Source organism: Rutilus rutilus, assembly GCF_951802725.1.
Source record: "Rutilus rutilus genome assembly, chromosome: 24".
Lineage (NCBI taxonomy): Eukaryota > Metazoa > Chordata > Actinopteri > Cypriniformes > Leuciscidae > Rutilus > Rutilus rutilus.
The window spans coordinates 23,929,218-23,950,338 of record NC_140228.1 but is presented as its reverse complement, the minus strand read 5'-3'; the positions used below and the strand labels follow the sequence as shown (position 1 = coordinate 23,950,338).

Genomic DNA, 21,121 nt, shown 5'->3' with positions numbered 1-21,121 from the left:
CCGTTTTTTTTTCCTGTATCAATTCCAACACGAGTCCTCATCCTTTGGAAGTGTACGTAAAGTGGATTTGTAGCGCTGAAAACAGCATCTTCTCGACACAAACCAAACTCTTCCAGGCTTCAGCTACAACTACAGTGTTTGACGACGAGTCAAAATAGACGTTGTTCGTGGGCGGCCAATGAAGACCATAGGCTGGCATTATGGAAATGTGTTACATTGTTACGTAGGTTTGTAACAGGAAGTGAGACTGGAATTGCTAACGGCAGTTCAAAATTGATTCTTTCTTAAAGGAGAACTCCGGTCAATTTTAACATTGAGCTAATTTTTTTGTACATTTGGAGTGCTGTCAGTACAGAGAACAACGACAAAAATCGGTGTTGCCTACACTGTGTTATCCTCTTTTTAAAATTTGCACACTGTTGACTTCAATGGGGCAAGTTTTAAACCACAGTAGTCGATTGTCGAGTTCACGCGCGTGATCATAGGTACTAAACCTATGCGCGTGAACTCGACAGTTGACTACTGTGGACTTCGACCGAAAACAGGATGTAAATACAGGTATGTGCGCTGGCTGGATAAACATCATTTTTATTAATATCTTTCACATCTACTGCAGTCAGATTCACTCACGTTCACTCCGAAGGAATCACTCACATTGTCTGTGCACTTGTAATGACACATCAAGGATGTTAAGAGGCTAAAAGCAGGTTTAAAACTTGCCCCATTGAATTCAACAGGGTGCACATTTTAAAAAGAGGATAACACGGTGTAGGCAACCCCGATTTTTGTCGTTGTTCTCTGTACTGACAGCACTCCAAATGTACAAAAAAATGAGCTCAGTGTTAAAACTGACCGGAGTTCTCCTTTAAAGGAGAGAATAACATTATTTGTTGTATATGTTGATCTTTAAAACTTTGCAGACCCTTTACATCCATAAACAGCTATACTACACACTACATGAAAGGTAATATTTGAAAAAGCATAAAGGGCACTTTAAGAAATAAGTTGTGTTTTTGTGAAGAGTCATCTGAAAGGTGTATACTCAAATGGAGATGAAGACTGAACTCATAATAGATTTCAATAAAAAGTGTTTTAGTCATGTATGGTGCGGGTTGCCCTCCTCAGTGTTTTTCACCACCTTTAAATAACGTGACCAAATGTGTTTCACTAAAGATGGCGCCGGCCGGCTCCTCCTCAAAAACACTCTTCAGAAACCTACAGGTGATGTCACGGACACAACGTCTATATATATTTTTTACAGTCTATGGTATATACGCTATAGCGTAGTGTTGTCCGGGGACCTTCTTGCTGCTCCATTCTTTACATAAAGCTATGGTTCAGAAGACTGGGAATTTAGTGCATGAGTTGTATGGACTATTTTTTATGGTTATTTTTTTAGCTCCCATTCACTTTAATTGTTTGGAAAAGATGAGCATGAACATTCATCTCTTTTCGTGCTCCACAGAAGAAAGAAAGCCATATGGGTTTGGAATGACATGACAAAATCATCAGTCCTTTTTGTTTTAATTTCTTCCTGATATTATTTTATTTTTAGACCATATCACTCTGGATTACCTCAGGCTGTGGTGAACATGCTATTAATCTCATCTACTGACGAGTCATCAACATAATTCCTCACATAGGCTACGGCTGAAAAGACTCGAGACTAATTCTGCCATCCTCCCACTGCCAGCATGGCTAATGCCTTTCAAAGTCTTAACATGGGCTTTAAAAAAACCAAGCTAAACCTTTGATTTGCAGGTATCCACTCTCAAGTTCTCAGAACAGTTTATTAGTTACTTGCTAGTAACGCACACGGAGCTTCTGACCTTAAATATATTTTAACTGAATTTTTCGTTAAGTGCAGCAAATGATCAAATCAGTAGCTTTCTTTGAGCTAGTGTGTGTGTGTGGCCCTCACACCTTTCAAGAAAAAAAAAAACACCTCTTTTGTCTGAACGACCTTATCATTTACACTCAAATAATGAGCTAGGTGTCTGCTTTCTCTCAGCGTTTAATGAAAAAGCCCTAACAAACAATGGCATTTTAAACCTCATTGTGAATTAATGACGGGCACAAGACACATAAGACATAGTTCGAAAAGGGCTTAGTTTCAAAGGGTGTAATGAAAATGACCTGTAATAGCATTTCAACATAAAAATACTCAGAACATTGCATTACAAGACCCTGGCGACCACATACAACACCTAAGCACTTTAAGAAATGAGTTGTGTTTTTGTGAAGAGTCATCTGAAAGGTGTATACTCAATGGAGATGAAGACTGAACTCATCATAATAGATTTCAATAAAAAGTGTTTTAGTCATGTATGAGTGTTTTTCACCACCTTTAAATAACGTGACCCAATGTGTTTCACTAAAAATGGCGCCGGCCGGTTTCCTCTTCAGAAACCTACAGGTGACGTCAAGGACACTACGTCCATTTTTTTTTTTTTTACAATCTATGGTAAAAAATTGGCTGGATTTAAAGTACCAGTGAAATAATAACCGTTCATAAATAAACCCTCATAAAAGTGGTTTGCTTTCACTGAAAATAACCGAGAGGGCAAAACACACATATGAATAATTCACACAATAATTGTGCTGCTGCTTAATATTTTTGTGGAAACCATTACACTTTTTTCTCAATTTTTTACAAATAGAAAGTTGAAAAGAACAGTGTTTATTAAAACTATTTTTTTGGTAATAATGAAAGAGTCTTTGTCAATTTTGATCAATTCAGTGTGTCCTTAATTGCTGAATAAAACTATTAATTAAAAATAAAATGCAACTGATAACTTTTCCTATAAATGTTGCTCATTGCTATTTCATGTTCGCCATACTGCATAATATAAATCAATAGAATCATATTGCAGGAGTCTGCAAATAACTTTTTTAAGCAATGATGCGAGCACCACTTTATATTGATATTCTCCAGTTTCTACGAATCCAGTCAATAAATTCACTTCATCAAGAAAGCTTTTACAAACTGCATATCTACAAAAAAGGCCATGCATTTTAAAAGAAATAAATGAAATCCTACAATAACAGTGGCACAGAGACATACTGTTTCATGTGAAACTACAACAATGAACCGCTGTCATTAGTCCTTTCCCAGCCATTAACCACCAGCTGGAACCTACAAGCCAACTTGAACAAACCTGAATAGAGATTACTTCTGATATCTTTGAAGTTTTAATATGACGGAGCGGAGTCGGCCCCTTATACGATGAGAAATCAATGAGTACAGATGAAAGCAGCCCCCTCTATACCCATAATTAGAAGCCACAACACAAAGGAAAGGCAGAACAAGCACCAGGCCTGATGAGCAGCCAGCAAAGTGGAGGACGCAATTTGTGCAAGTCCTCTCTGTAATCATGGGTCACTCACTTCTTCCCTGATCATACTGAAATACAGAAAATTACAGTTCAGAGGGGGACGACTGTAACCATGGCAATTTAACATCTCGGCTGCTGCTGAACGCTTCAATACTCGACTATGATTCCAGCCAGGGGATTAACTTCCACATTTGGATTGCTGACTGTGGATTTTGCATGCAGGAGTTTGCATACAGAAATGCAAAGCTCTTTAGGGAAACATGGAAAAAAGAAAAAAGATAAAGAAAAAAAATATCATTCCCTCTAATACAGATGGAGGAACTTGCTTAAAGCCTTGCAAAAGAAGAAAACTGCTTTTCTGGTAACTGTGTTACGTCCATATTAATAAAACAGAATGTGGTTTCTTCAGGGAAAGTGAAATGTGCCATGCTTTTACATTTCCATCTAAAATAGAATTTCGATACGGCTATGCAGAAATATCTAAGCACTTTATAAACATGATATTTTTTTGTACAGTGGCCTCAAACAGTAAGAATTTCTAAATGTCAAACCAAGTAATACTAGAGATTTCTGTGCTTTCTGAGTATTTTTTATTATTTTAAACATTACATTTATTGTTCTAACATTTAAAATTATGTTTTTTTTTTTGTTTTTTTTTTAAAGATGGGGCACTAAAACAACTTTATACTACGGCATGAACAGGCATATCCACATTTTTATTTCTACACAAAAACTGTCTCAGAAGGTTACAGAACTATGTGGGACTTGTTAACTAGCTAATGCCCTGTCCAAATACCCACACTTGAGGTCTTGGCCGTGACAGGAAGTAAGTGAGCAAGGCTGTCCCATGTGCCCTTAATGCACACTAAACCACACTATCTCGAATACCGCTTAATCATAATCATGCATTATGTTCGGGAACTCACATGCCCCGAAATCACGAGATGTCAAGGAAAACATTCCACGAATTAAATTAATTATTACATATAATTTGGTAGTAAAACATATAGGGCCCTATTTTAACGATCTGAAACACAAGTATCAAGCGCGAAACACAAGCAACTTTGTGGGCGGATCTCGTGGGCGACACAAATCTAAAATGGGTTGGTCTGAAGTAGCTACATTACTCATTGGTGTGGTTTGGGCATAACGTGAAATAAACCAGTCAGAGGGTCATCTCACATTCCCTATAAAAGCAGGCGCGCTTGTTCCATGGCGGATTGCTATTATAACGGCGGATTTGCCAGGCGCACACCAGGAGCGGTTCACAGCGAGGAGACCGACGTTTTCGTCAGGGCCGTAAAAGACAGAGAAGTGACATTGTAATGGGATGGGAGAAACCCACCCAAATTAGCTTCGGTTAAACAGGCGTATAATAATTTCGGTAAATGTGTAAGCTAGATTTATGTCTATTTTTTACATCTTCATGGACACCACAATGATTTCCCTCGTGTGGAATATTTTTCCTTGTAATTATGTATGGTTTGCAAAAATGGCAACTGCTGCGTCTGTGTGAGATGAGAGAAGCAAAGTGTATGCGTGTTGTGCACAGGCTACATTATGTGTGCACATGCTACATTATGGCCAAGTATGCGCCCTTAAAAGCATCTGAATTACGCGCCACTGACTTTAGACTAGGTTTTTCCTGGTCTGTGGCGGAATTGTTTCCTGAAACTGCAAAATAGCACCAGGGAACGTTTGCGCCGGAACACGCCTCCTCTTTTCGCTGAACCGCCCCCGGGAGCGCAAGTTCATTCCCTAATTTACCGACGTGCGTCAGTCTAGGGAAAAGTCTGCTGTGCGTCGGATGCAAAATATGAATGATACATGTGTCAGTGTAAAGTCAATTGCGCTGGGTGCAAAATAGGGTCCAAAGTGTTGCACACTGTATTGGTGCAAAGATACGTGTATGTGTATTTTGTACAACATTTGCAACTGCTTTTTATCACTTAATAAGAAACATCACAATTTTAAAACTGTCTTCTGTTTGTTACATAGCGACTACTGAACAGACATTTAGAAGTTTATTTTAAAATGCAAAGTATAAAAAATAAAAAATTAAAATAAAAACCTCTGAAAACACTTGCATTTGTTTGCAAGACTACAGTAAGAGTGTGCCATTGGGTAATTAAAAGTTCTATACACAGTTGCAGTCTTCACGCCTACTTGAACGCTTTGGCCAAATACAGGAAATACGTCATATAAGTAGACAAGTGTTCAAGAGCAAAGACTGCAAGTGTGGGCATTTGGACAGGGCATAACCCTCCTCATACCCACACTGAGACTGAGGTAAAGTTTGACACCAAATGAATTAATCTCTCCAGGCAGGTATAATATATTAAACACAGACCAAGAGTGAATTCAGCTGTGCAAAAGCAGAACAAAAAAAAAAGCCTACTTATGATCTGTTTCCCCAAGGTGATGCTTAAAAAAGATAATATATAAAACTAACTGGCATTTGATCGTGTGATTTCTGAAGCTCTCTATAGTCAACAAAAGGTTTCAGAAAGGTCTATTTGCACTGTGATCATTAGAAAACAAAGATAATTGGAGATGATGTTCAGGGGCACAGCGTGTTGGAAATGTTCTGCTCAGCACAGGTTAAGCGCCATGGCTTCATGGAACTAGAGCATTTATAAATGTTTCAGATACAAAGCACAAATCAGGGACACAAGGGAAACATTTCTCACCGAGAAAATTCCTTCCTAATCTGTACATTTAAATCACAATTTTGAAAACAAACTGCAAATGAATTGCTCCTTACAACAAATTAATGGTTGATATGTTTGGTTTAGTTATTTACTGATATCTAGACAGAGTGGCAGATATAATGCTGGTTTTGGTAATTTAATGATAGCAAATAAGACAATAATTACTCAAAATTCACTTAAAAGTATATATAAAAAAAAAAAAAAAGGAATATTTTGGAATAACTTCACTTAACTGTTTTTGTCTAATGTTGAAATTTGAAAATAATCAAATATTGGCCATATAGCTACTGTATTGGTCGATAAGTACCAAAAAGATGATTATATTATGAAATGACCATGTTTAGTGGATACCAAGTGATATCATGATACCAAGTGTGTGAATTATAGAGAGACTTTCAGGAGGATAAACTTATCAAGATAAATTACAAGTTCTATAACATTAAAGGTGCTCTAAGCGATGTCACGTGTTTTTTAGGCCAACAATTTTTTTTGTCACATACAGCAAACATCTCCTCACTATTCACTAGATGCCTGTCCCCTGAACACACTGTGAAAAAACCACAGGCTCCACAAACGGCAACAAGAACAAACTGGGCTAATCCGCACCACGAAACATAACAAACTGTTTCAGCCAATAACTGACAAGAAGGATTTGGGGGTGGGGTTTGGGAAGTTTGTGAGCGGATGAGGAGGAGGGAGGGTCGAGCTAGCCTCCGTTTTGTTTGACAATACTTTAAACGTCAACAAGAAGTGACGTCACCCAACATCACTTCGAGCACCTTTAAGAAAATTAGTAAAAAAAAATAATAATTCTTTTGAAGTCATTATTCATTAGAAAATGTTGTACTAAGCCTATTCAAAATGCTGTAAAACCGTGTGTACAGTTGAAGCTGATTTAAGTTTTGGGGTCCAAACTATTTCTTCCGACTTCCTTTAAGACTTAATATAAAGGGGGTCAAACCCACCTGTCACGGTTAAACTGCAGCAATCCATGTGAGCACTCAGAGGGATGATTAAACTGACTTTTAATAAACACAGAGGGAAACAAAGCACTACAAGCTATAACAAAACATTAACACAAACCAAGTGCTTAAATACACAAGGGAACTAAAAACAGGGAACAGATGTGAATTAGAAACCAAATTAACTAGTGGCAGGAAAATGAGAACAAAGGAAACAGGAACTAGAACTAAACCAAACCAAAACACAATGAAACCAACATACATGTGACACCACCAAACCCAAACAAGTATACGTCCCAACACTACCTATGTTTGGATATGTACCATGATGATATCATGGAATTCTATTTGAAGCACCTTGGAGTCTAATGTAAATATCATGGTACTGTATACCATTTGACTAACATGGTATTACCATAACTGTTCCATGGTGCTTTTATGAAAATCCAACAATAGGTTTCAATTTTTAAAACATGCCTAAAGAATAAAGCAGTTCACAATTTAAGAATATTGATATGTTGTATTAAGCGTTATGGCACGTCTGCAATTTGGTAAGCTAAAATGAAACTTGTTGAAAAGTTGTGTGGCTATTAAAAATGTAAAACTGATTATACTTCTACTTATTGAATTCGAGAATACAAATAATACACATTAAATATGGTGTACATAATATTCTGTTCCTGTACTGGCACATTCTAATTATGTATGATTCAGCTGTAATAACACACTTGTAACATTTGCAAATTCAATACAACGTACATAAGCTGTCTGAACACATATTTTTCTGAATAATTACCGCCGAAAGGCATAACTAATGCGCAGTACTCAACAATAGTTACAGCACAGTGCAATATAAAGTGACCTCACTTGTTAGTACAGCGGGACCCATGACAGTGGTAGACCATCTATTTCCAGCTAAACCCAGTGTGTCTAAATGCAGAATTGGTCTCTGAACCTGCTCATCTTAGCAGGACACAGCCGGCCCACATTAGTACTGCCACAAAAAACTCTGTCCAGACATACTGAGACTAAAGTCTTTTATGTAACACTCATCCCATTTCCTTCAAACTTGTCCGTTCTCAAGCAGTCAAACAACACAAAAGGCCATGTGGGCCTAATGTGATTTTAAAAATGACAGTATCTTAATTGTCCTCTAAAAACATCCATTTCACAGCTTTGAGAAATGTTCTGTATGTTCTCATTTAAATGTGCTCCTAAAAATACAGAGGTGTTGATACTAATAACCTTTTATTAGCAACATATTTTGCTAATCCTCTATAAACAGATTTTCACTGTTATACGTATCCAATTAGCCCACACTGCAATGGCAGCAATAAATCCATCATGTGATAATGATATAGCATGCAGCAGCAGTACACAACTTTGCTGTGATTTACAAAAACATTAGCATTTGCATGTGTTCCTGCTGCAAATGTAATAACCATAATTGATCAGGGCATTTAAAATATTTTTCCGATAATGTCACAAGCCCAATTTAAAATGTGTGTGATATACAACAAGCTTAAATAAATGAGACGCACATGCATGACATTAGTAAAATTGAATTGAACTTTACCTCTAGCACTAGCCAAAGCTGGTCCCCGTTCTTGACATCCTTCTTGTAGAACATTCCAAAGAACTTGACGACATTGGGATGGTCTGAGAGAGCTTTTAGGATGTTATATTCAGCTTCAATTTCCTCATCAATATCCTAAAATAAACAGATGAATTATTTTTTTTTTTACACTGAATTCAGATGACAGACACTCTTTGCTGTTTTAAAGTAAGGGTGAGCCACTGTAAATGTTTCTTAAACGGGTTGCTACATTTCTAAATGTAAAATTCAAATGTATTGTAAGGAAAACAGGAATACTCTTTTGGCATACCATGACAGTGAGTAAATAATGACAGAATTCCATTGACAGAATGACAGAATTTAATTTTTGGTTTATATTTTTCCTTTAAGAAAAAAAAAGAAAAAAAAGAAAGAAACAGAGCAATGGCTCAAACGTCTATTTTCATTTTTGAGTGAACAAAGACTTTTCTTTAACTATTCAAAACAAATAACACACATGGAGGCACTCATGCAAAAAAAAAAAGGAAAAAAAAAAGAATCTGGTCATTTTATCTATTGAATTTAGCGAAGCCAGAAAGGCCATAAAATGTCAGCATTAGCAAAGCTCCACAGCAGTGAACTACACATGAGGCATTGACTGAAATAATATTTGTTGGCTTCCACATCCTTCAAGGTTTTTGGACCAACATCGGAAAATTACTGTTTACTGATTGAGCCTGAGGAAAAACAACCTCTGAGTGTAGAATGTTAATGGATATGGTACACAGGTCTTTTCTGTGATGCCTTTTGGCTTCAAAAATGCTCCATATATCTATTACTACACATGATTATAGCATTTCCTGCGGTTGGAAAGCAGTGCAAATACATATTTGTGAATATCTGAGGTACAATGGCTATGGCAGCTGCAGTCTATTAAATTAAGCCAATATTTATTTGATCTAGATGAGTGATTTTAAATATACTGGCAGCCAAAGGTCCATTGAAATACTTCCAAGCCTCCTTTCAGGACTTTGAAAGGGTGTATTGGAGAAAGGGAAATTAACACAAATTGCACATCTTCTGAAAAGCCATCTCATCATGATTAGTGTATATGCTGTTAGAGGTCCTTTTATTTGCCCAATCACTAAAGAAAGAGTGTCTGGCTGGAGAAATAACGAGCAGGACAGAGACACAGAAAGCCTTTTGGCATTATCTGCAGGATATAGATGTTCTGTTCTTATATGACAATGGCGAGTGGAATTGCCTGCAGGCCTCTCTTAAGGCACAAACACTCTCACAGGTACAAACAAATGTGCAAATGCATGCATACAGATGCAGACAAATGTGAACTGATTGAATCTGAAGGGTCCAAAATTACCCTGCCCTTAATGACCCTGCCGTTCTGTGAAAATCTGACCTTGAATTTTCTCTGTGTTTAAAAATGGTGACTTTATGATATGACTCTGTCTCTCTTTATAACCAAAAAAACACACACCACATACAGGTTTTACTCACATGGATTGGATCCAATATTTTGACGGCGGCTTTGCTGCTATTGACTCTGTTAAGCACTTTGTAAACTTTCCCATAAGTCCCTTTACCAATAGTCTCAATGATCTCCCAGGTATCAGATGGATCTGGAAAGCTGTCAAAGACGATGGATTTCCCTGAGCGAGGAAACATCTTCCCGAACGATCTCCTGAGGAGAAAGAGTACATATTGAGTCTTGAGCCAAATGTTTTTTTGCAGTTATAGACGGCCCACTCACTGTTTTCCCATTTGACTTATAGTGGTTAACACATAAGTTGATTTATCACTCGTGACGCCTGTACAGGCAAGATAAGATGAGTAAAAGAACCCCTGCATGAAAAATACATTTATGTATGTATGGGCTTAGTTAGTCTTAGGACAGCTAGGGTTATTTCTGTTTGACAGTAAAGTTACTCCAGGATTAACAAAAATCCATATAGGAGTAGTAACATGTCCTACTTAACACCCTTTATCATGTCTGACTTGGCTCTGAAAAAGCTGTAGGCTTTTTGCCTGTTATTGAGGATGGAAAACTTGTTTTGGACTAAAATGTTTTGGTTAAATTTACGTTTCAAGGGTTTTTTGATATAAGAATTTGTGAATCCCTTTTCAAAAAACAATGTCTGAGAAAAGTAGGAAGATCTGATCAAAGGTTGAAAGATCTGAGGGTGCAATTTACCAAAGGGCCAGACATTATGTTCCTTCAAAGGCATCATTATGTTGAGGTACAGTAACTCAACAAAAACTGCCTGTCCTCCTCAGAAACTATGACTTAGTGAAAGAAATTACATTTTATTTAGCACAATGCAAAAACTTTGACAGAAACCCAGTTGCAGAGTTATGCATGTTCTGAAGAAAACATTAGTCATTTTGTCTGTGCAAAGCACTATGCTAGAGTATTCTGAGTAGTTGCCAGGGTATTGCTATGCTGTGGCTGAGGTTTTCTGGGTGTTTGCTAGGTGGTTGATCACTGGCCTAATTTTGCTATTTTATTCTTCCAGCAAAGTTTACTTTTATCCCTAATTAAACACACATAAACCAGCTAATCAAGATCTTCAGGAGAGACTAGAGAGGGTGTGTTGGAGCTAAACTCAGCAGGAAAGTGGTCTCCAAGAGCAGGATTGGACACCCCTGACCAGGTTGGATATCGAGAACCGGTTCCATTTTAGAACCGGTCCAATATTGGATCCGTGCAGCTCTTAAAGTAACCGCAGCCTAATATTCCTGCTGCCGTCTGTATAATAACGTTAATCAAACAACAAAAGACTCACTCGCTGTTCTTGACTGAATAACTTTTGTAACTATATGTAATGTATATTGTTTATATATTTTTACATTTGATTTAAGTTTCTGCATCTGAATACCTGCAAATCTTAAAACTGTTTATTGCACTCGTATCTTTGTTTAGTTGTATTTATTTGTGCAATTGCTATTTTTTTATTTGTTCTTTTTTAATCCCTGAGTGTTTACTTCTCTTTAATAATGCTTGAAATTTATATTAGTTAGGCTAGTTGTTTTTGCTATGGTATTTTTAAACCATAGTGAAAAGTTCCTTGTGTAAGTGTTCTTTAGCTTGTTAATTTTTGTTCATGGTATCGACTACAATCAAATGCTTTGCAATAATACTTAGAATAAATGTGCATGATATCTACGTTTTTTTGTTGTTGTTTTTTTTTACTTTGTTGTAATCGAAATTAGGAATTAATAAGAATCAGAATCGATAAGCATAATCATAATCGTAATCACTAAAATTCAAATAATACCCAACCCTAACCAAGAGCAAATATTATGTCTGATCACTCAAAAAAGTAATGAAATATCTACATTTAGACAAAGTAGTCTGCTGAGTTACCTTGAAATGGGAGGAATTGTTTATAATAGAGGTCTTCACCCCTGCTCATGGAGACCCACTGTCCTGCAAAGATTATTTCCAACCTGCTTCAGCTCATTGATTAGCTTGATTAAAGGATATTAATATATATTAGATATATATTAGATATATAGAGGTAGCTAAACTCTGCAGGACAGTAGGTCCTGAGGGGTAGGGTTGAAGACCTCTGTGTTATAACAGTCAGGGAATTAACTTTTTTACTCACCAGCCATATGGCTATTACATTTTTAAGTTACCAGACATTCAGAACTTTTACTAGCAAAAACAAAATTATCAGAAATAAACCAGATTATCAAAGTCACAGCTTAGATTTAAATACATTTATTATTAAATATGATTCTGAAAAATTGTATTGCTTTCAGCTTTATGACATTCAATCACTGTTTGCGGATTCCATTCGAATAAAATAAAATGGAAATAAAAACAAAAACATTATCTGTGACTTCTCTTATGACTGTTTACCTGTATGTAGCAAAAGATGCTAGGGCGTCATGCCAGTAATATATCAGGCATAAATACTTCAGAAAATGTAGTTTGAAAGAAGAACAACACATTATGTCTACACAAAAGCTAAGCAAACTTGCCATTCTGTAAGTACTGTTAGTAATCAATGATCTTATTATACTGTCTGTCTAACAGATTCACCATTTGTGACCCTACCGGGTGAAAGTTCAACCAGCTCTTTCTCTACTCTAACCGCAATTAAACCTACTTTCAAGATGAAAACACAAAGGTCAACATGTCACTTACATTCTTTTCTTAATTGGTCGATGAACATTTTGTTGAACAAGTCCATATTGACTCTGTTGAGGCAGTCGTGCCGTGTGAACACTTGTGGAGGAGTTAACCACAGCTAAAGCTAATCTCAGCAAGCCATGCCTGGCACCAGAAAAATGCTAAGCAGCAGAAGATATGTTGGGATTAAGAGGAATTACTTGACTACGCCATGAGCCTTTCCTCATTTAGATTCTCATTGATAAAGGTGCCAAAGCTAGTTAGAACAACTAAGAATATAACGCCAGGGGGACTACCTCTCTAACCCAAAGAAAGTAACTAGACAGAGTAGCTTAGGAAGCATCCTTACCCTTTTGTTAAGGGTTGTACAGCAAAGAAAGCTTTTTCATGCAGTGTTTAGTATTTACATAACCCAGTACTTTTGCAATTTTTTTCTAGAGTACAAATTAATGCCCCATTACGTTTTTTTTTTAGCAAAAAAGGCATGCATTCCATTTTCTTTAAAATGAAAGATTATGTATGTAGATTCCTTAAAATTGTAACATAATTTGGAACATTTATTTCCATAAAATTTTTTTTTTACATGGTGGAAGGAACACAAATTGTAGTGTTGACTGTATTTTTCTATAATTCGCTCAATCATTCAACCCAGTCAATCATTACCGGAGTTAATGTGTTAAGAAAATTGTCAAACAGAAATATACGCTTATCAACTACTACAAACCAACGCATGGTCCCAAATTAATTAGCTCCCTACTGAGGGACATTTTAATCTAGGCTAAATCTGCAATCCTATTACCTACTCTTGCAACATTTGTTTGTTGTCAGTGGTTCCTTTTGCTCAGTTTCAAGTTCATTCATATTTTGCACCCATTTGTAGAAAGTGGCAATTAAGTTAATATGTTTCAGCATACAGTACTATGCAGTCAAAAGGAGCATGTTGGTCTGTCTGATTTCGGTAAAAACCAGCATAAATTATAACAACAAGTTTAAAAAACAACCAATCCTGTTATAAAATGTAATTTGAGCATGATAGGGCATTATCAGTCATTACTTATGCCAAGAGATTAGCCTTCTAAACAGCGAGGCCACGTTGCATGTAACTGAGCACATGTACAGCTCAATGTATAGTATCCGAGGAACTTCCAGACATGTTTAATAATGAATTGAGCTTCTATATGTTACAAAACTCCATGACACAGAGACACAGGAGAAACCAAAAGATAAGACTAGCCCACCTTAGCATTCACAAATTACAAGACATTGGGTGTGAGTATGCAACATGACCTCCCTACCTGAGGTACTTAGAGGTTATTAGATGCATTAGTGTATGCATTTTTAAATGGCCTTGCAAAGGCAAGCATCACTATTCCGGCACATACTTAGGGTTTGAGGCATTAATGATGATGGACTCTTTTCATGTGGAAGCAAACACCAAGCAACCACACAGAACACCATAACAACCACCACACTCTGGCAACCTCCCAGAACACCTTTGTTCTCAACTCTTGCCCTCAAAGTCCACATTCTTGCAAAGTTGACCTCCAACCTTGATCATACTCACCTGCCAGTCTCTTTAGGTGTGTTTACACCATTTCGTAATTACTGAAATTACATGATTTAAACTTGTAAAAACCGTTCACAACCTCGTAGAGCTCGTAATTACAGCCTGTACGTTTTCTGAGAGCTCCTACTTGTACCACCTGACCGCTGCAGATTCATTTAGGCGTTGATAGTGGAGCCCTAGTGTCCGAGGACGTGAACAGCTCTGAATATAACGTCACATATTGTCATTTGCGTGACATGGCGTGAACGCAGCATTTCTAGTAATCCTGAACACCTTGATTAGCTTGTTCAGTTGTGTTTGATTAGGGTTGGAGCTAAACTTTGCAGGAAAGTGGACCTCGAGTGCCAGAGTTGAGAACCCCCACCCTAACCTTTTGGCAGCAAGACTCACCTTGAAGCAGTCAAAAGTGAAGTAGGCTATGTATGTTTGCATTAATTTTGTACCTTATTAACTGGTACATAAGGATATATTACTAAATCGAAGCAAAATTTGAGAGAATCAAGAATGAGAGCTGGTACCATTTTACTTGTACATGCTGTCTGCACTGGTTTAGCATCTGGTTAACTAAAGCATTTATGCAAATCAGGTAAAGTGACATGCTAAAATTGTGTACTACAACACATCTCTATTTGCCTGGTTATAACAATCATCTACATGATTTGCTGAATTATTTCAGCCATCACAACAGAATGTATTATTTTATTAATACAATTCTTTTTACCACAGCGATAATAGCAAAAGGCAAATAGCAATGATCTTAGTGAATATGGTACAATCCATAATGAGGCTAATTTGCATAGAAAGGAAGTGGTTTGCCATCAGAAGAATGACAATGACTTAATTTTAATGTGACACAGCACTATTTTAGAGCGTTTAACACCTAGCTAAACTGTATTGCGGGTGCAGTGTTTTGCACTGAAATGCTTTGCACAAAAGTGGTGCAATTATAAATGCAGTGCAATAGTGAATTCACCCAACATTTGCATACCTGTTTTGGCCAGATGTCATCTCTGCCTGCTTTGCATCCAGAGAGCAACTTCATGAAAGTGCTCAGCACTCTGAAACATTACAAGATAATACATTTTGCTCTATGGTAAGGCTTGTCTCCTTATTTCACCTTTTTAAGGAACAAAAGTCGAAGCAACTTGAGGAGAGTAAGGAAACAGGAGCCAGGACCGCCAGGGAAAGAAAGACAAGAGACCTGAGCTAATTTACAAGGCTATGAGCGGGTTGAGGTTTCAGTTTAACCTTAGCAGGACAAAGTATACAGAGGAAAACGACTTATTGTAAGGCACATTTAGCATTACTACAAATGATCTTCAAGCCACTAAAATAAATATCAAGCTAAATTTAAGCATTTGTATATTTGCACAAAAAAAAAAAAAAGAAGAAGAACAGGGGCTTAGGAAGTTAGATAAGGAAATACAAGCATTGTTTTATGAATATACATTATAAATATGCACATTAAGAAGTCAACATTAGCAACTTTTTATCCTACATGTTTTGTTACTCCAAACATGTTACATTGACCTCACATATTATAAATAGATGTACTGCAATAATACCCAGCCATTACTATCTATACCAACTGCTTCCCAGGGTCAATTATTGTCATTGAATCAAAAACATGTAACTGATCTTTACCTGACACTTTAGATGCAAATCAGAACCACATCCCTATATACTTTCTCGTTGTGGCTAAGCCATCTCTTACACACAGGCACATGTACACGTACACATTCAAAGCAACAAATTGCAGCCAAACCCACCCCTGAATATAAGCAAATCGCAGAATTTGGTTATCTAGCCCTGCCCTTACTAAGTTAATCTAAGGCATTGAAAGAAATGCTTTCAGCATAACCTATACACCTCAAATGCAATACAGATAGTTCCACAGATAGCTCTATTGCTTTGTCTTTTGTGAAAACAAACCAAGTTTTTTCTATATTTGCAAAGAACTTCAATATATTTAATAAAACTGCAGTTTCTCAAACTCTAAAATAACCTATGAACACCTGTTTTAAGATCTAAACTTTCAAACAAAAGGTAAAAGCCTACACCATGCAAGTAAGCTAACTTCAACTTACAGTTCGCCGCTGCCTCTACATGCTCAGGTATCAATCAGTCACAGCCTCCCGTCGCAGAGGAAGGAGACTGTGCTTGTTACAGCCTACAGTTAGCTTATCTCTCTGTTTTATGTATTATTCATCAACAAAAAGTAACACAATATTGTACAATATCCCACCATGCTTGGCTTCTGACTGTTGCTTTAATGTCACCTCGATGTTGCTACTTGGATAAGGTGACCTATGGACGAAGGCATGCAATATCACTTGCAGATGACAGAATAAAACAGGCGTCTGTTTGGACACCCGTACTGTAAAAAAAAAGTGCAACAGGACATAACACCAGACTTCAGGCTATAGAGTAGTGTGATAGAGTTTCTACCTACAGTGCAGGCACTAGGTAAAAGGAGGGTTAGGACAGACAGCTTGATTTCGATTTGAGTTTTATTGCCAGTGTTCTGTGTTTTGACTCAGCCGATAATGACTAACAGAGCAACAGATGGTATTGTGATTGCCATTACATCCAAGTCTACACTGTTGCAAAGATTTAATGTTACTTATCTATCTTAGAGAGACATCTAGTGTCTCTACCTCTGGCAATGACAACACCATGACCTAGCAGACAGGGTTATTTCAGTATCAGCATGGTGAGAATAGATCATTTTATTTATTAGATATTGCTGCATTTATCTAAGTTCATAGACCTTTATAGCCTAGAAATCTAGACGCACCCATAGCGGCAGCAAAATTTATTTTGCAGCCAGGGTAGTCTAGCAACTCTCCGTTGACTTTTGGAGCTGTAAAAACCTAAATTGGGTCAGGCCAATCACATCGTGTATAGAGTAGGCGGGGCGGGCTTAACATAATGACGACAGAGTTGCGACGGTTCCCTGCTACTTGAAAACAAAGAATGGCTGCTGCTGCTGGCCAACAGTCTTTCGAATCGGCTTTGGCCGCGACTCTGGAGGACTTGGAGTTAAGTTTTTCTTTGAGAAAAGAGCAAAGAACGGCACTAAAGTAATTCTTAAAAAAGGAAGATGTGTTTGTAGTTTTGCCGGCCAGATTCAAAAGTTGAATCTATCAACTAACGTTAGCTCCGCTGTTGGTTGGTTGAAGCGCTGTCCTATTGCGTGCAGAGTGAATTTGAAAGACAGCCGTTTATCCCACCCCTCGGATTGAGCCGTGTCTATGGTGAGTTGCCAGACCTAACATCTTGATGTAGGTCTGGCTTGTCAGGCTAAGACCTTTATTGACAAGACAAAAAAAAAAAAAAAAAAAAAAAACCTGGCCTAGTGTCTCCAATTCATCTGTCATCAATCAACTAAAGGCTACACTAAAGGCTCGATCACCTCTGGTTTTTAGTCTGCTTCTAGGTACATCCAGGAGGAGGAGATTGGCGGATCTCAGCGCTCTAGCTGGAATATGAACATTAAGAAGCTCCGTTAAGTATAATGGAGCCAATCCATTTAAGCATTTAAAAGTTAAAAGTAAAATATTAAAATCAATCCTGTAATGAACAGGAAGCCAGTGGAGGTAACGCAACACAGGTGTAATGTGGTCCCTCTTCCTCTTTCCCCTCTTTGTCATGCATGTCATTAGAAAGGCCACCTGACTCAGCTGGGATTCAAACTACAACCTTCTTGCTGTGAGGGAACAGTGTTACCCATTAAGGCGGCGTTCACATATCGCGCCTAAAAACGCATAGAAAACGCTAGGCGCGCCGCATTCTCCTTTTTCCAAAGCGCTCGGGTGGTTGCGCTCCGGAGGCGTCTGTCGTTGCTAAGCTTGGTTCTTGTCACGTGACCTGCGGTGCGCTTGCGGCATTCTGAAAAGTTGAGATGTTTTTATCTCGATGCGGCGCGGACGCGCTTGGAAAAAACGAGCGCGTCGCACCGCGACTGCGTCGCTTCCATTATGAGCGCGCATACCGCGCGCCTACATTTGAAATAACGAACTTGCGCGTGCAAAAGACGCGATATGTGAACAGGCCCTAAGCCACCCCCAAAAAAAGCTTTTCTAAAAAAATAAATAAAATAAAAACATCTTTAGTTTCTTATTATGTAACTGCAAAAAAAGGTTTTAACTTAAGATATTGCCACCTAGAAAAACGTACAAACTAAATAGATTTCTTACATTTTTAATAAGAAAATAAGACAACAAAAATAAGTTGTTCTTGCCCATGTATATCTTGTGTGTAAATGCTAAGGTAAAATTGTGGGCGGTTAACGGGGCATTGCTAGGTGCTTCCCTTTCAGTCATTCATGTTCGAAGTTACGTCAGAATGGAACTGACGAATTGGGATCTCGCCTGAGAGCCCAATCACTTTAGAGTGTAAACTATACGAGGTGGAGTCCCCTCTGCTTTGCCCCGATCTAGTTCCTCTGCCCAGTAGAGGGCTACTTCTGTGAATAGCCAGGGTGACCTGAGGATCACAGTGTGGGCTCCCCCAGCGAGTCAATCTCCGTGGGCCCCTCACTCCTCTAGTGCATAGCAAGTTGTGGAGCTTACGGTTGAGATTGCTGGACCTTTGCATGGAGGACCAAGCGTTTCATTAGGGGATCCGGCGGAGGATTAGATGTCAATCGCTGCATCGGAGGGTGGGCTAGAGTTCTCCGGGGATGAAGATTTGGCTGCGCTGCCCCCTTCGGGGAGAGTAGCATTGATCGAGGCTTTCCTGGGCAGCTGATAGCGTCGAGCTCTAGTGGAAACCTCCACCGTGTCCTGAACGTTCGAGGCTGGATGACTGGTATCTTGGGGCGGCCCATGCTGAGTAACAGAGCCCCGCCCCAGTGCCTTTCTTCTCGGAAGTGCACGAAGAGGTTACCAGATCATGGAAGGCACCTTTTTCTGCCCGAAACCGAGCTGGTGCCTCGGTCAATCTGACAGCACGTCTCACAAACGAGCGTGCTCAGTCCATGCCTGAGCAGGACAGCGGCTCCACTGAAACTATTTCAGAGGCTCCAGGGGCATTTGGCATCTGCAGCCAAAGTAGCGTCGTGAGGCTTGCTTCATATGAGGTCGCTTCAGCACTGCCTCCATGACCAAGTCCTGAGATGGGCCTAAAAGATCCCCCCGGTCTGCCGCCAAACCTTCACTCCATGGTCAGACCTTGCTTTTCTATGGGCAGGAGTTCCTCTAGAACAAGTGTCCAGGCATGTTGTTGTCTCAACAGATGCCTCCACCACCGACTGGGCCACCATGTGCAACTGGCGTGCAGCCTCAGGTGTTTGGACGGGACACCGACTGCACTGGCACATCAACTGCCTTAAGTTGCTAGCAGTACAGGCTGCTCTGAGCCACTTTAAATCGCTGTTACAGGGCAAGCATGCATTGGTCCGGATGGACAACACTGAGGCCGCTGCATACAGCAATCATCAAGGTGGTCTATGCTCCCGTCACATGTCGTAACTAGAGTCAGAAGAATCTGAGGTCGCTTCGTGTAATTCATGTTCCCGGGCAAGCTCAATCGCACAGCTGATGAGCTCTCACAACAGCCCATGCTCCCGGGAGACGGGAGACTGGAGACTCCATCCCCAGGCGGTCCAGCTGATCTGGAGACGTTTCGGAGCTGCACAGGTGGACATGTTTGCCTCTCCGGACATGTCCCACTGCCAGTTGTTTTACTCCCTGACTGAGGATGCGCTGGCACACAGCTGGCCCCGGGGTCTACGCAAGTATGTGTTTCCCCCAGTGAGCCTACACCCACAGACACTGTGCAAAGTCAGGAAGGATGAGGAGAAGATCTTTCATTAATGTTAATTTAAAAAACATTAAGCTTACAAGCTAACAAGCTTTTGACTGAATAACTTTTTTTTATATATTTATATTTAATTCATACAGTGAAGATTATACAGTGTTTTATTTTTACAATTGATTATTCAATTTCTGTAGTATTTCTTACTACATGATAAATAAACTTATTTAATTATTATTATTATATATTATTATTTATTTTATCAACTTTTTTATAAAAAAAAAGGTTATTTCATTTGTATATTTTTTCTATTGTATTTGTCCTATTGTTTGTAGGAGGAGGACTATGCATTTACTCATCTCACTTGAACAAAACATATTCAGTATTCCTCAAACTCAGAATAACGCTAACCTGCAATAATTAAATATTTTAAACAATACAAATATACTTCATCTATTTAATGTCACTATATTTGCTGGTGACCTTCGATGATCCAATTCAACCATACCAAATAAGCAAAAATGAGTTTAGATAAACATCACATTTGTGTTTCATTTTAAAATTTTATCTAATTACAAGTACTTAATTTTTGGAATCTGATTAGCCTACATAATCCAGATTACAGTGTAATCAGCTACTACTGAGCACTGCGTGTAACCATGGAAGTAATATTGACTAAGGTAATATTAAAGATGGCAACATCCATACAATTTGAAAGTCTTATCACATTTGACACAACAAGATTCCAATCATGGTTTAGTAACTACCAGATGTGTAGATATGATGTATAATAATAATAATAATAATAATACATTTTATTTAAAGGCACCTTTCGCAACACTCAAGGACACCGTACAGTTGAGAGATAGTCATAAAACAAGACATCAATACAACAAACAACAGCTGTTTAACATTACATGATTTAAATTTTATCAGAGAAAGCTAATTTAAATAGATACGTTTTAAGACGTGATTTAAAAGTAGTCAGTCAATCACTTTCTCATATAAAATTGTGGAAGATAATTCCAGAGAGACGAGGAGCAGCACAGCTGAACGCCCTGGACCCCATAGTGAC

The 21,121-nt window shown here is 38.3% G+C and overlaps 1 protein-coding gene across 1 annotated transcript in view; it reads right to left on the bottom strand.

Moving 5' to 3' along the window:
* The window catches only part of myo3a (myosin IIIA), a 94,046-nt gene that overhangs the window by 63,588 nt on the left and 9,337 nt on the right, over window positions 1–21,121 (bottom strand). Inside the window, exons 2-3 of the mRNA XM_084398875.1 lie at window positions 10,079–10,262; window positions 8,585–8,719 (exon numbers count right to left, since the gene is read on the bottom strand). Coding sequence (XP_084255001.1) covers window positions 8,585–8,719; window positions 10,079–10,246 — 303 coding nt within the window. The 5' untranslated portion in view covers window positions 10,247–10,262. The remainder of the gene's footprint in view (window positions 1–8,584; window positions 8,720–10,078; window positions 10,263–21,121) is intronic.